This window comes from Manis javanica, chromosome 5 (assembly GCF_040802235.1).
Source record: "Manis javanica isolate MJ-LG chromosome 5, MJ_LKY, whole genome shotgun sequence".
Classification (NCBI taxonomy): domain Eukaryota; kingdom Metazoa; phylum Chordata; class Mammalia; order Pholidota; family Manidae; genus Manis; species Manis javanica.
The window spans coordinates 86,237,259-86,254,704 of record NC_133160.1 but is presented as its reverse complement, the minus strand read 5'-3'; the positions used below and the strand labels follow the sequence as shown (position 1 = coordinate 86,254,704).

Genomic DNA, 17,446 nt, shown 5'->3' with positions numbered 1-17,446 from the left:
TGGGGCAGCTTTACACCAGTGTAGACCAACATAGCCATGCATATTAGTATAAGGCCATAAATCCTGGACCCCAAAGAATAAATACTGGGTCAGAAAGGAAGCACATATTGGGGAAACAAGAATTTATAATAAGTACTTATTGAAGGCACTTTAGATACAGACAAGGTTGATGATTACATGAGTTCATTGATTAATTTGAGGCCAGTTGGGCTAAATAAAGACATGTGAAACTCATTCCTTGCTGTCAAAAAACAAAGAATCCCTAGTTATAGATGACTAGAATCATAGCCATGAAAAGAGAACTTATAATAGAAAGCAGTAATTGATAGGTGCAGACAATAAGTACAATTGGGGTTCACAGAAGGGACAGATCACTTCTAGACAGATTAAGTAGGCAGTATTTCATGGAGAATGTGATGTTTTAGTTGAATATGCAAAATAAAAGATTAAATGCTTGTCAAGTATCTCTTGCACGCAATGCCCTCTGCTGAGTTCTGCATGGGAATCAAGGAAATTTATGTCAGAGTCTTGCCCTTAAAGAGTTTATAATCTGGTCAAGAAAATGACTCAGAAACACATAAAAAACCCAAATAACAATCAAAGATACATTTCAAGGCAATGCAAAAAATGATCATGACAGAAGGCAGTTCATGGTTATTTTTGCTAATTAGTTATGCAGCAAATAATTGCTTAAGACAGCAGAAGAAAAAGCTCACTTTCCTGACCTGTAAACTTTTGAAGGAACTTTCTTTTTCTGTCTTCCAGGACTCCACATAAGCCTGGTTGACCCCACTACTCCAACTGCTCCTTCACTGTCTCTTTTGCTGGCCGATCCTTATCTGTAAACACTGAAGTCCATCAGGGCTCAGTCTGTGGCCCTCTTCTCTTTTTTGTCTACATTGCTCTGTTGAAGATCTGATCTGGTTTCATAGCTTTAAATCCCATCTATGTGCTGACGTTTTTTTATCTCCAGTCCAGACATTTTCCCTAAAGGCTTGCTTTGCTTATATCTAACTCTGCACTCAAATCTCTATGTGATTGTCTACAAGGCATCTCATATTTAACATGTCCAAAACTGAGCTCCTAATTTTCCCTTAAAATTTGCTCCTCTTGCAGTCTTTCTCACCTCAGTAAATGGCAGCTCTGTCTTCTAGTTGGACAAAAAAATTCTGGAGTCATCTTGACTTTTCTCTTTCTTTTCAACTCTACATTGGATCAATCTGCAAATTCTGTTGGCTCTATATTTAAAATTTATCTAGAATGAGGCCACTTCTCACCTCCTCCATTACTTCCACTCTGATTCCAGGGCCCATCAACAACCACCCCAATCATTACATCTGCATAATGACCCATCTCTCTTCTACCCTGTATTAACCACACAGCCAGAGTGATTCTTTTAAAAATATTAGTCAGATCATGTCTCGCTTCTATTCAAAACCCTCCAGTGGCTTCTCATTTCACCCTGATTAAAACTCAATGTTCTTATGATGACCTACAAGGTCCTACCTGAGCTGGTCCCTCATTCTCTCTCACCTCACCTCTTTCTACATTCTGGCCTTCTCAGGCCTTGTTCCTTGAACAAGCCGGGAGTACTACTGTTCAAGCCCTTTGACCTGCTGTTCCCTCATCCCTGCATGTTCTTCCCCAAGACAACTGCATGGCTTGCTCCTTCACCTCCTTTGAGCCTTTACTCAGTGAAACATTCCTTGACCACCTCACTCAGTCTTACATGGAGTCCCTCAGAAGCAGGTCCACATAAAGGAATTTCAGAGCAAGTCATTTATTTGGGAGATGATCCCCTGAATAGCAGAAAAGGAAGGGGGTCATGAAACAGTAAAGGAAAGGGAGCCAGTCTAGAGTGTATTCATGAGCAGATAGCCTCCGTGGCCAACTGGGGCTCATGTCCCCCTAGGAGCTCCAGGACACTCAACAGAACACATCTCAGGATTGTCTCATGCACAAGGTATTCCCATTAGGTGTTGGCTGAGGGATGCTCTTGGGAGTATTAATTACTGACATTCAACTGCCCTGTGTTTAGGCCAAGTGGGCATGTATTATCAGAGAAAGACTTCAGAGAATCAAAGATGCTTACAGAAGGCCTTCAAGGAATGCAAGAACATTTAGCACCAAGGGGATGTGGATGAGGTATCCCCAGTGTTGCAGCTTCCCCCAAACTTCCTATCCACCTTTTTCTGCTTTATTTTATCCTTGTAGCATTTACCCTTCTATGTATATTCTATATATCTTATTTATTGACTTGTCTCCTTTATGAGATATGGATTTTTGTTCACTGCTATATCCCCGACACCTAATAAAGTGTTTAGAACATGAACAGAAATAACTGTTTATTGTTTGTTTATGAATGACTTTAGGCTGGGTGAATAGAGTAGGAAGTCCTGGATAAGGGACAGAATCTGCACTGGGTAAACACTGATGAGGCAAAGGCAGTGCAGAAGCCCAAGAGTGGAGAACCACGGGAGCAAGAGTTTTAAGTGAACTACCATGTGGCAAGTGTGAGAACAAAACAATCCTTTTCATTGGACCAGATGGTTCTTATAAAAATGAAAATAACTAGAATAAGGCAAGATGGGTTATGACCACACAAAACAGTCTGAGGAACATGGGGGACTTTTCTATAGACAACTGGAAGAAACTAAATGTTTTAGAGGAAGGGAGTTTATCATTGTGTTTCAAACCCCATTAAAATAATTTTTGGAAAACTGAAAGTATTAGGTAAGCTGATTTGGGGAACAGAGAATAAACATGAGCTTAGAAGCTGTTTTGGAGGCACCAAGTGGGACCTGGTAGACTTACCACTGCAGGCCCACTGAAGCTGGAGACAGCGTGGTTACACTACTGCCATCTGATGCCTGGGCGACAGGGGCAAGCTGGCAGTGACCTAAGGTTTGAAGACTGGAACTTAGCAGTACAGCTAATACAGGGGGTGCCCAAAGACCGGCCCCCCCTCCAGAGCTCATAGCTATTCCATCATTCTGGGCACATCCAGTGAAATCCAAACTATGCTGAGTTTTGAGCCTTGTCTGGGCTCAGGTGACATAAGGACACCAGGCTGGGCACCTTGGGTCCTAAGGAGAGGTAGTTGCCCAGAAGGGATTTAAGTGAGAAATCGCAAGCAATTTAAAAATGTTGCAAGGACTGGCTCTGCTTCCAAAACTCAATGCTCAGTCTTGCTTCCTCCCTTTTTCTGAGTGGTTCTTAGGATAGGGATGTGTCATAAAGCTTGCTGTGAGGAGCCTAGTTACACTCAGCAGTGGGGAACTCCTGCCCTACCTCTGCATGAAAACTGGCAGGCCCATGATCAGTTTGTGAGAAACGACTCACTTACTGAACAGATCCATGCCCATCTGGAACATATCTGTCTCTAGTCTGGGGATGCTTGTTCCACCTAGCAGTTTGGTTAAAATTCATTGTGTAGCTATCTAAGTAATACCTAAAATTTATAAACTTACTATGTGCCAGGCACTATTCTAAACAACTTACTTATATAGGTTCATGTAATTCACATACTAACTTTGAAATATATATATTTAAGTATTCTTATTTTACTAATGAGAAATCATGGCAGAAAGGGGTTAAGTAACTTACCCAAAGTCCCACAGCTAGGATGCAGCTGGTGACCTGCAACCCTTTCCTCAGTGACTAGGCACCCAGGGTTTACCTCTGAATACCGCCCTCCTGTCCTGTAGACCAAATCAGAGATGAGCTGACACCAGCTCTCTCCCTCCCAGGGTCCATGTCTGGTCCTGGGAAACATGTACATACATCCTTTGCCCCCAAAACCTGAAGGGCAGGTTCATCCCCACTTAGCCGTCACCTTCCTGCTGCCACAGCCTCCTTCAGGTTTCTCAGTCACAAGGGCAACATAAGTGATTTTGAAACAGTTCACTGAAATTTCCTTTCTAAGATCTGCATAGAACAAACCATCTCACACTCACTTTGATATTTGGTATCTCAGGAATTGATGCTACATGTGAAATTGAGGTAGGCAGTATGCAACTTCAACTTGCTCTTATATTTTTTACTGTCATTACTAGATTCCAAGGAGATAGCCTGACAAAGGAAACACTTTAAGGAAGAGCATGGTGTGTGCCTGGAGTGCCAACGTGCTGCAGATACAACAGGACAGGGGCGCAGAGGCCAAGGCCACAGTCAGTCCCATGCCAGGAGCGCTAACTATATGTTTAGGATGGGAAACCACTGAAATTTTTAAGCAGAGTTGTGACTAATCTAGATATGGTAATCACAGTGCTAAAACAAGTGCGATTCCCTGAAGGGGAGGTATAGGAATGCCAGTAGTGGAATGAGTAAACCCTGGGAACCTCCAGACTTTGTGACAGAGATGGACTTCACGGGTCTGTGTTCTACATGGTACAGTTCCCCAAGCCTCTTTCCTCCCAGGGCTGTGAGGGCCCACACCTGCCTGCCACATTGTACTGCGGCCTTTTGTCTCTTCTTTTCTTCTTTCATTTATCACCTTGGGGAAATGTTTCTGTTTGTGTGCTTTTGTGGGTTGCTGTTTATTGTTTTTTTCACAAGTCTCTCCTAACTTTTCAAAATTGTTTTTACTGAGCCCAGGATGGTCCTAGTCTTCGGTTGTATTATTGAAAATTAGAACTTTGCAATAGTGCTATTTAAGTGAAAAAAGAATTGGGAAATGCAGAACAAGTCATTTCTAATATCAGTAGTTTCTTTCAGATGTTACATGTGAAAGAAGTGGGTGTTCTATTGTAAAGGTTGACTTTTGTTTGATTCATTGGTTAGTTTTGGACTGGCTGGTTTCTTATACCTAATAAGCACTGAATCTGAGTATACAGGAAAAAGAATAAAATCACACATGTACACATACACACTCAAATAGTAAGTATTCAAATGATCAAAGCACAACAATGTTTACCCTATTCATTGTGTTCAGACAGAAGACCTCAAATATAATTTTTTGTCTGACTTGAATGCACAAAATTTATGTATTTTTCCCATAAACTGGTTATACCAGTTTCCAAACTACTTTCTCTTGTGTTTTAAAAATGTAAAAATTTTAATCTATACTTTTTAAAAAAGAATTTCTAAATGATCACAAAATTTGCCACATATTGAGCTCAGAAGGGCTATTCCTAGCAGTACTGTTTATCCTTGGAGCATTTCATATAAAATTATAAGTAGGAAAGGACAGCAAATCTGAAGACCACCTCCAACCCCCACCAAGTAACTTCCTTTCAGTCTGTCCCTGTGTCAAGGCAGGTAAGAGAAACAAAGGTAGGCACCCATGGTCAACTATCTACCTTTTATCCAAGGACATCAATAAACAGTTTACTTTTCTATTAGTAGTCAAAGCAGAGTTTGGGAGAGACTTCTCAATCCTCTATCTTCCCCAGAGGCTTCAGCAACCTCTTAAATGTGACAACGGTCTCTGGTGTGGCCGTCACTCACCTCTGCTGCCCAGTGCTCTTCCTCCTGTACACGCTGAGAGGTTCGTTCAGAGTCCCAGCCTTAATTCCTGCCAAGGGACTGGCATGTACGCACTGATACAGGTCTGTCCACATGAATGTCTTCTGGACTGGAATGTTTCTGGACGGTTATCAGGTAACTTGGGCATTTAGCTGCAAGATTATTTAAAATACTTGTCTGTCTAGCTGTAGATATTGATTCAACTTGTAGTTTGACTCTATTAAGCAGTTTTGAACCTAGTTTCACAGCAGGAAGTTTCATACATGTAAATCAGTAGTTTTGAGAAACCTGATGAAATAATGGTTACTCTGCCCTGAAAAGCTTTGTAATCTAGAAGCCAACTGTCTGAATAAATGCCTAGTAATTAGATAATTATCCTAGCCCTGCGGTTGCCAGGGCCTTCTGCCAACATTCTCTTTCCCACTTGCTGCAATTTCTGCCTCACAAGCATTTCCCTTCTCTGGTGCCTCACTAAAAATTAAAACAAGAGCTGGTTTTCCCTCTGAGAGTATCACCACTGGGTCCGCATTTCTTACAGTTTTTTATCCATTTTCAGCTTTCCTCCACTCTTGTCTTACTTGCTACAGTTACAGTCTTGATATCATTAAGCTTATAGGCTTCAGCATTACTAGTGAGGCAAAGTAATCTAGGGAATGCATTCAACCCTCCCCACTCCCACTCCCCTACGCTCCCCATCCTACCCCAGCAATGCTGTGTATGGAGCTGCCTTGCACAAGTGGCAGATGCGACCAAGGTTCTATCAGACAGTGTCAGACAATGGCCAAGGTGGATTTCCTCTATGTAATTTCTAATAGAGGGTCCAGAGCTGGACCCTATGTTCATGTTAAATCTATATTTACTGCCAAACCACACTAAAAGAAACACTGAAGTCTTTTCTGGAAACAATTTCCAGAGGAGCATTTGGTTGGTGGCAATTGCCATGGCACTTAAATGTAATGCTATTTACTTGCTTCCTTCTACAGTTGTTGTATATATGTCATATGTATGTGTGTGTGTGTGTGTGTGTGTGTGTCTGTGTGTAAAGAGCACTTTAAAGTTGTGTGATTTTGATCATCAAATTAGAAGCCTAAAAATATATTTCTGACTTGAGGTCAGAGCAGTTATAGCCAACTGAGGACTTTTAATCCACTGGTTATTAGAAGAAAAACAATGTTTGTAACTGATGTTATAATTTGCCAAGACTTGCCAAAATCCTTAGAAACATTAATAACTTTAGCTCAGTAATTTCACTTAAGAAATTTTTCAGAAACAATAACAAGTGTGAACAAGGTTTAGCCAGGAGAACTGCCTATAATAGTGAATATGGATCTATCTAGATGTCAAAGATTTAGTGACTGATTATGTAGACTACAGTATTTCCACAGAATGTTGATATTAAAAATGGTGCAATTGATAGAAACTGATGACATGAACAGATGTTCATGTTATACTAAGTTAAAAAAGAAGACCCAAGTTATAAAACATTATTTTCATTATATACATCTTTGTTACAAATGTACGCACAGAGGCAGAAAAGCAATTTGGTAGGACATATCTCAAAATATCAGTGGTGATTGCTCTGTGGTAGAATTATGCAATTGCATTTTCTTTCTTTTACCTATCTACCCATCTTTTGTTTTCCACAATGATCATGAACTACTTTTGTGATAATAGTTTCTTTAAAAAAAGAGTTTGTTCCTAGACTTCTTTCACTGTTCACTTTTATAAAGGTGCTCATGGTTGGAGGTCTACATGACACCCAAGAATGCTTGGTTATTCCTCCCTGTGACTAGGTTGAGTGTCCCAGGGCTCATTAAACAGAAAACAATAAACAAAAACTTCCCAAGTGTAAACTCAGGGGGAAGTCTGGCCTCTATCAGTGAATTTTCCAGGCATACTAATGGCCAAACTGAACACAACAGTTTGTCTTTGTAGATAAAATCAAGTAGTGAATTATAAAATATACACTTAATTTGATAGTTTGATCAATCAAATTAGGTTATTTTGATTTTTTTTTCTTTAAACCACTTTTGATCTCTGCATACTTGTTATTCAGAGCCCAGTAGAGTGATTACAAAGAATATTTACTGATGGTTCTCTCAGAGTAAATACCTCATTTGAACTGTACTGATTACATATAATTCAAATTGTCAAATTTTATTGAGTAACTACGTATGAGCCCAGCACTGTATTAGACACAGTGGAATATTCAAATAACTCCCAAAGAAAAAAATGTTCTGGAGGAACTCATGTTCTGACATAAAGACAGATAAATTAATAAATTTCCCTGTATATATAATGGGCTTCAATATAAGCACTGAGTAATACAATGCAAGAATCATGGAAGCACAAAAGAGGGAGAAGTTAATTCTAATCAAGCAAACAGTAAAGGTTTATTAGAGGAAATGAGATTTTGGCTAGAAATAAAGAAAAAGCATATTAGTAACCTGTACCTACTGGTTGTAGGTAAAAAAATTCAAATTAGCTTAAATAAGAAGACAAGTTATCAGCATTGTAATAAGGATGTCTTGCTTTAGGCAAGGTAGATCCAGGCACTAACATGGTGGCATCAGGCTTAGCCTCACCCCCTGTGCTGACTTTATCACAGCTAAGCTCTCCACAAAGATTACTGCTGAAGACAGAAATGTACATACTAAGGGCTTTCAATCCAGGCCCTTCTATTTCCCAACAACCATTTATTAAAAATCAGTGAAGATTCTCATTGGCTTTCCTTGGGAATCTGCCCATCCTAGGCCAGCTGTTGTGGCCAGCTAGGTACGTGCTCACCACTGTGTGGGTGGGAAAGGGAGCAGGGCACCATGACAGACAATTCCACCAGATCAGATAGATCTGGTGACCTGTGGCTTCCCCACAGAAGCAGCAGAAAGGGCAGAGAGATGGACAAAACTACTGCACAAACACTATTGTTACTATATTACATTTCAGATGAGTTGAAGGTTGTAATGTTTAATGGCACAGCATTTATGAGCAAATGGAAAACCTTAGGCAAGGATGTGAATGCAGGAAAATTCTAGGAATGCTTTGCACCCAATAAACATAAGGTTCTTGTGGGAAACAAAGTAATTCTATACCAATGATTATGGCCCCTGAATTGATACTTTTTCACTGGTATGTTTTCCTTTACATAGTTATTTATACCTGGGGAATTTTGCATGCATGCAACTCTAAGTTCAGCAATTATTTAAGTGTAATTGGAACTTGCTATTTGAAGTATATATTATATTCTTCATAATGATGAACACTTTTGTAAAGCAAAGAACTAAATTTTCTCCAAAAACACTTTTAATTTTTTTGGTTTTACATTTGAATTATTATGTATGGACTTGGCTTAGAATAATGTATACTTGACTAAATTATTTTTCAAAAACTGAATTTTTAATCCATTTAAAATATAACTCAATTTAAGCTCTTAGAACATTGCCTGTTTCTGGTAAATGATATAATAAGTATTATAATAAGCATATATAAGTGCTTCCTCAAATATACATCAATAATTATAAAATCATCTACCAGTTTTAAGATAATTTGGATCAGATATTTGTTTGTTTGTTGGCATAGCAATGCCTGAATGTAAATTCATTGTATGAATCACAGAGTCCCCATGGGCCCATGTGATATCGGTGATTGAAACCAGGCCAAATGACAGTTAAATCCTTTCTGTCCTTCAGAAAGTAATGAAATTAAAACCTATGTTTTTGTTACTTAGTATCTGTTGCACTGAGCTAAGATTATAGACAGAATATAGGATTATATCCTTGCTAAATGAATTTAAAGTGGAAATTAGATACGTATGCAGCATTCTGACCTTGGGAGAAAAATTGCAGAAGTGATGACTTAGTGAAAAAACTCAGGAATAAACAAAACAATCCAAGCAGAGATGGCAAAGTATTCTATTAACTAACATTTACTGGTAATGGACAGAGGCACAGGACCAAAAGATGATTTCCATTTCCAGTTCCATCCCGATCTTCCTGGGATGGAGCATTGTACCTCTCTTTCCTCTGCATGACTTTCCTTATCTTCAAACTGGTTCATATATTTTAAAGAGAAGTTGGAGCCATATATGAAATAGAAATATGAAGGGACTTTAAATTCCTCAAAATAAAGTTTCCACAACAAAATTAAATAATAATAGGGTACACTGTATGAATTACAGCATATCTTTTATTTTATAAAGCAAGTAAATTGAGGATGAAATTTTGCCCTTTAGGATACAAAATATAATTTTAAGAAATATTTAACCAGTGCCTCTATAAAAAAATCAATCTACAAAAATCTGATTCACACTGACTTTTGGAAAGCATATTTGCACTATGCAAAGTTTATACCATTGTCATTTAATTAATACCCAATGCATAAGCAATTTCTTAGAATAAATAATGTTTTGAATCAGTGGTAGCCAGAGATGGGACATTTGAGCTATTTAAAATTATTATTAACAAAAATAACCATGTAACTGTTTTTTGCCCTTTAGATATTTTGTATAATATTAAATATACTTTCTAATTAGAAACTGAAAGTCTCAAACATTCTTAAATTTCAGGCAGAAGAACCACATGCACCCTATCCTATTAACAAAGGCACATTGCATGAGATAGTGGGCTGAAGACCCTAAGAGCTAATGATGATTGCAGTGTAATAATGTAGTAGGGAAATACAGATAACTTCATAATATATAAAAATAGAAAAAAAGTTGCATAATCCTGTATTGAAATAAACCCACTACATACAATCACATAGAATTTGATTACAAATTTGAAGCTTGAGGACAAGGCTGATGGAAGGGGAGAGATTTCCCAGGATGACTGAACGGAATGTGGACAGCCAGACAATACTGAATGAGAAATAACTGACACAATCACCAAATTTTAAACCAGGTGCAATGTGAAGTAATGCTGCCACGTTTAGTAACAGAATGTCCTTATCAAAATAAATCCATATCCAGTGTGAGGAACAACAGATGGGTCAACATCAAAAAAGGTTGAGATAAAAAGATAGGCAGCCTGCCTCCTTCCTCTCCCCTAAGTAGATGAGGAAGCTGTGGTTGTTAGCTTTCATCGCCAGAGTCCCTGCAGGTTTGTCTCTTATTGTACATCTCTGATTCTCAACTTTCCTTAATATCCGGGCCATTTTTCCTGATTCTTAGCTAAAATCCCTCTCTCTCTCCCATAATTTTCCTGCCCTGGTTTTGGACTAGCAACCTGGATTTTTACCTTTGTAGTTCCTCCATGATTTGATAATTGATGACCTCGCTATCTACCTATCATCTCATGTGCAGTAAACCATGGATAAAAGACACCTGATCCTATTCCCTGTGGTAGCCCAATGAAGCCTGTGTCAATCTATTAATGAACCAAACAACACTTTTTGATTGTGAAAGATGATCTGATTTAAACTCAAGAGAAAGACCTTAAATAAGATCCAGAAAAATCAGGCACATAACTCGCCAGAGTCTACTTGGATGACTGAGGATAGTTGACCATCCTTCTGCTAACCACCCAGTGCCTGTGACAGAGCCTGGCTCCTGGTACAATGCCTGACACAGAAGGCCCTGAGGGAACACTTATGAAAGGGTGGGTGAATGAGTAAATAAATGCTTATAAGCACCAGCTCTAAGATCTAGGAATGATTACACTGGTTTTTGAGGGTGTTCACGAAGCTACAAAATATGGTGCATCTTTAATTAGTAGAACATGTTTGATGAAGGTTTGCATTCACAATTGTTTCAAGAAAAAAAGCAGGAAACAACTCAGCACACCTACTTGTCACCACTTTTAGAATGTCAGTGGCTTTAGAACAGCTTTAAGAAGTTACTTGCCTAGAGTAAGGTCTGGCTTCTGCTGCAGAAGCCGTATTCTAAATTCATGTGCACTAGTACATACCCACATAAAGGACAGCTAATAAAAATACCAATTAGGTGGCCCAAATTTTCTTCACACTCCAGTTCTTATAGGAATACGGAGATGTCAACTCATTAATGCTTAGTCAAAAGAAAGAAAAAGACAGAGGTTACAGAGGCACTATCCCAATTTCTTGCATGAAAACTGCACATTCACTCTAGCAATCTCAAATAAGAATGTTTACAGAATCAGTTGGCTGACATATAAATGCTTACTGTTTAGCAGGAGAAAACGTCATAAATACAGTGCATCTCTCTCCATCAGCTGGTGGTCAGTGTTTGTGTTCCTTCAGATTGGTCGGCTGGATGTGGATAGCTTGTTCAGCAACATTGAATCCGTGCATCAGATATCGGCCAAGCTGCTGTCATTGTTGGAAGAGGCCACAACAGACGTGGAACCGGCCATGCAAGTTATCGGTATGTTTATCTCTTCTTGCGGTCTACAGTACAACAGAAAAGAATATTTTACTAACCTCCCTTTGCTTTGGTTTTATGTTTCTGACTCACCAAGCTTCCCAGGAGATATATAAATGCTAAACTCATCTTCAGTCTCATTGTAATTACACTGACTCTGTATTTATTTTCAAATGGGCTTATATCCATTTGCTGAAGTCCCTCAGTAGCACTAAGCACACCATTTGCTCTTTAATTTTCAATCTTTCAAACTATTTGCCTTCCAGATGTTCTCTCATTTTGTTTTACGGCTAACACTTACTTGATCCTTAAAGAATTAAATATTTTAATATTTTAATAGCTTTAGTGATTTTAGTCACAATGTTTTTCAGATCTTATGCCTATGAATCCATTGATTTTTGGACTGCAGATTTTTTTACATGAAGAGCTTTTATGATTTATAAACACTTATACAAGTTCTACTTTTCCCATGCTTTTCCTTTTTTTCCTCTGTATCATTTGCTTTCCAAATTTGTTTTTATTCTCAAACAATCATAGATTATCTTCTTACTCTGGCAAGATTTAAAAAAAATATGTAAGTGGCATTGGGAAAGTATTAAGCCAGAATTTTATTTTCTACATTTCTTGGGGAATTTCAAAGGGAATACAGTGCCATAAACTCCTTGAAGGCTATTGATATATACAAGAGCATAGTGCCTTATGGGCTATGAATTCTTCAAAAATTTTTTAAATCAATTTCCTATTTTATAAATAATATGCAATATATGCTCATTACAAAAATATTAAAACAATTCAGGATTATACATAATGATACACGCTTCCAATACCACTATCTTCCCTGTAAGTAACCACTGTTACTGGTTTGTTGTGATTCCTTGAGACACACACAGAGACATACACACACACTCTCACACCTTATGACTTTATTTATAATGTCTTTGTTAGTGGAAATCAGAGTTATAAAAATGGCATGAAATCGATCTTGTTTAGTACTTATGGAAGACCCAAACTCTAGTAAGCAAGGCTGATCTTACACCAAGGTGAATCAACTTGGCTATTCATAGTGTTTTATAGACCAAAAGTCCAGCTCACTCAAAAAGATTCTCCCACAGACAGGTTTAAATTTAATCACTCTTGGGGATTAAATGTCCATGTTATATACTGAATGTCTGTGTGCCCCCCAAATTCATATGCTAAAGCCCTAGCCCCCACTGGAATTTATTCTTAAGACAATGAGGAGCCATTAAAAGATTTTTCAGCAAGAGAATGAAAAGACACAAAAGTTTTGGGAGAAAGAAAAGTGTAGTAGGTATGAAGAGAATGGATAGAAGGAGAAAATGAATCCTAGACCAGTAAATATATTTTATAAATAATATATAGTCAACTGGTAAGAGGATAAGGTGATACAGTAAGAACAGAGAATAGGGGTTAAATTCAAGAGAGACGTGGAAGAAAACTTAGACAAAACTTATGGGTGTGTTGCATGTGTCAGAGTCAAAAGCAATTTCAGGTTTAAGAGTACATGTATTCTGATTTGCCTAGAACATCCTGGCTTAAGCTTATTCAAGCATCCAGTCCAGTTTAGTATTTGTCCTAGATTTTCTCCTTTTTAAGAAGGATCATTATTAATAGTTGCATTATAAGAGATTTGGTAAGACCTCTACCTCATTTCAATTTCTGATATGGTATCTCCTACAAAGAGGCAGGTATATTGGACACTGTCAACTCTGAAAGACAGCTCATCTTTCCTTTCCCAACCTTAAGCCTCAAAGAACCTTGCATCTTCCCGTGAAGGGCAGTGCGAGGGCAGTGGCTGGTAAAATGATGGCATCTGGATGTGAGCAGCTAGCACAGCCAAATGCTTCCTTTCCTGATGGTGCTGGATGCATTTGATGCTACAGCTCCTGCCATCCACTGGGGATAGCAGCCAGTTGAGTCATGGTTGCATGCCATGCCTTGTAAGAGGCATGAAGCCACCAGGATGACAGCCAGTGGGTTTAGTAGGACATGTAGGGGATTAAAGATTGAATTTAAGTGAATTCCATGTGGGTAAAAGAAGCTGAGCAGTCCTGCTACAGAGTTTCTGGATGCCGCTGCTACAGTAGTTTGGTTATTTCTCTTGTAAGTCTTTAACTTTTTAATTACTGGTTATGCTTATTTTATTTTGCAACAAACCACTCTCAGAAGCAAGGATTTAATGTATGCATGTTTAATAAAAATCAAGTACTGATTCTGTTTCTCAAGAAAGTTTGACAATGAACATATAACCCACAAAATACTTTCCCCCAAGGGGTCCTTAATGTTATCACTGACTATAAGACAATCAGAAGACAGAAATATGCCGAAGAAGCAGCAACTTTTCTGTCAAAAGTTGGTCATCATTTTAAAAAGACTGTAACCTATTATTTTAAAACATGCTTGGCATTTGGCATTTGTGGTCCATGCTTTTGCTACTTCCACTTAGAATCTTTTCCCCAAGTGGCCCCCACTTGTTGAAACTGTACCTATAACTTTAAGCCCAAGTCCATGTGATTGAAACACATGTAGCTGCAGAAGATGTATTTAAATATCACTCCATGCAGCGGGACTTCATTTACATCAAATGACAGTTATCCTAAATCATTTTTTCTTATTAATAATTCTGAGTTTCCTTGGGCCTAAGAAAAATGTAAAGCAATAGCTATTGATGAGTTGGCACCACTGGCAGAAGAGTTTGCAAACAGTTTTATAATAGAGCGGATGAATTAAGTAGGAAATCCACTAATTCCAATAATGCCTCAAAAATGTTTAATCCAATTCACAAAATCAAAGAAAAGCTTTTGGAAGTTTACCGTGTCAAAGGTGAATTTTCTGACCTTATTGTAAATGGTACTATAACATTAAAAATTAAGCTTACAAATGCAAATGATAAAATGAATACAAATTTTGGTGGAGCACAGCATCATGGTAAAATAATGTTTTTACTAGAGTAAGAAATCTGTGGAGCAGAAATGTGCTTGGGATTGTGATGCCTATGTAATAAGTCTGTGATATTCTATTAATTCAAATGGTAACTATTGTCAAAATTTATACACAGTTTTACATATACAAAGAATGAAATACATACAATATTTGGAGGATGAAGTTTGATATTAATTTAAAAAATAATCCTAATTCATGGCACTTTCTTTGCTGCTGGCCACAAATCAGCTTTTAGAAATTGCCTTTTATTCACAATGAATTAGAAGTCTTTAATTATGGTTTTCAACAAACACAGGGAAAAGTAACTTTAGCTCTTCTAATCTTTACAATCGCAATTATTGAAAACAAAGTTGAAAATGGGAAGACACTAAAATTTATCCTTACATAAACAAGGAAATAGCCTTAAAAAAATTAAACAGTGAGAATTTATATTGTGTAAATAATTTAATTTTGAAATTCTGTAGTCATATTTTGAAAACCTTGACTTACGGAAAGAAGTTTTTGATGGAGCCCCTATTTAATGGGATAATGCTATATCCTGAACCAGATTTTGCAATATCTATATTTGAAAAAAGAGTCCAAAATTATAAATAGGAACTTATTTGGTGAGCTTTATTTTGCAAAACTAAAGAAAGAAGAGAAACCAAATATAGGCAAAAAAAAAAAGACAGTACTTGTGAAAATATTTCAGCTCAAATATTTACACATTTCAGTTAGAGATATAATCAGAATTTTAATATTTTCCATTTAGCAGAATATTTTTATGAACTTATGTGCCGCTGCTTATTAAGAGCATATTTTCCCAATTAAAAATATTTTTAAAAATTTTTTATTAAGGTATTATTGATAAACACTCTTAAGGTTTCACATGAAAAAACAATGCAGTTACTACATTTACCCATATTATCAAGTCCCCACCCATACCCCAATGTAGTCACTGTCCATCAATGTAGTAAGATGCCACAGATTCACTATGTGCCTTCTCTGTGCTACACTGTTTTCCCCATGATCCCCCACACCATGTGTGCTAAACATAATACCCCTCAATCCTCTTCTCCCTCCCTCCCGACGTGCCCTCTCACACCCCTCCCCTTTGGTAACCACTAGTTCCTTCATGGAATCTGAGTCTGCTGCTACTTTTTCCTTCAGTTTTGCTTCATTGTTATATTCCACAAATGAAGGAAATCATTTGGCACTTGTCTTTCTCTGCCTGGCTTATTTCACTGAGCATAATATCCTCCAGCTCCATCCATGTTGTTGCAAATGGTAAGATTTGTTTCTTTCTTAAGGCTGAATAATATTCCATTGTGTATATGTACCACATCTTCTTTATCCATTCATCTACTGATGGACACTTAGGTTGCTTCCGTATCTTGGCTACTGAAAATAGTGCTGCAATAAACATAGGGGTGCATATGTCTGTTTGAGTCTGAGCAGTTGTATTCTTTGGGTAAATTCCAAGGAGTGGGATTCCTGGGTCAAATGGTATTTCTATTTTTAGTTTTTTGAGGAACCTCCATATTGCTTTCCCAATGGTTGAACTAGCTTACATTCCCACCAGCAGTGTAGGAAGGTTTCCCTTTCTCCACATCCTCACCAGTATTTGTTGTTCTTAGTCTTTTCTATGCTGGCCATCCTTACTGGTATGAGATGATAATTCATTGTGGTTTTAATTTGCATTTCCCTGATGATTAGTGATGTGTAGCATCTTTTAATGTGTCTGTTGGCCATCTTAATTTCTTCTTTGTAGAATTGTCTCTTCATATCCTCTGCCCATTTTTTAATTGGGTTATTTGTTTTTTGGGTATTGAGGCATGTGAGTTCTTTATATATTTTGGATGTTAACCCCTTGTTGGATATGTCATTTACAAATATATTCTCCCATACTGTGGGATGCCTTTTTGTTCTGTTGATGGTGTCCTTTACTGTACAAAAACTTTTTAGTTTGATGTAGTCCCATGTGTTCATTTTTGCTTTTGTTTCCCTTGCTCAAGGAGATGCGTTCAGGAAGAAGTTGCCATTGCTTATATTCAGGAGATTTTTGCCTATGTTGTCTTCTAAGAGTTTCATGATTTCATGATTTACATTCAGGTCTTTGATCCATTGTGAGTTTACTTTTGTGTATGGGGTTAAACAATAATCCAGTTTCATTTTCTTGCAGGTAGCTGTCCAGTTTTGCCAACACCAGTTGTTGAAGAGGCTGTCATTTCCCTATTATATGTCCATGGCTCCTTTATTGTATATTAAGTGACCATATATGGTTGGGTTTAAATCAGGGCTCTCTATTCTGTTCCACTGGTCTATGTGTCTGTTCTTGTGCCAGCACCAAATTGTCTTGATTACTGTGGCTTTGTAGTAGAGCTTGAAGTTGGGGAGCATAATCCCTCCAGCTTTATTCTTCCTTCTCAGGATTTCTTTGGCTATTCAGTGTCTTTTGTGGTTCCATATGAGTTTTAGGATGATTTTCTCTAGTTCATTGAAGAATACTATTGGTATTTTGATAGGAATTGCATTGAATCTGTAGATTGCTTTAGGCAGGATGGCCAATTTGACAATATTAATTCTTACTATCCATGAGCATGGGATATGTTTCCATTTATTGGTATCTTCTTTAATTTCTCTCATGAGTGTCTTGTAGTTTTCAGAGTATAGGTCTTTCATTTCCTTGGTTAGGTTTATTCCTAG

General features: G+C 37.7%; 1 protein-coding gene across 1 annotated transcript in view; it reads left to right on the top strand.

Annotated features, from left to right (window-relative positions):
- The window catches only part of ARHGEF38 (Rho guanine nucleotide exchange factor 38), a 129,230-nt gene that overhangs the window by 46,293 nt on the left and 65,491 nt on the right, over window positions 1-17,446 (top strand). The window contains exon 3 of the mRNA XM_017666313.3: window positions 11,680-11,803. Within this exon, the coding sequence (XP_017521802.3) occupies window positions 11,680-11,803 (124 nt within the window). The remainder of the gene's footprint in view (window positions 1-11,679; window positions 11,804-17,446) is intronic.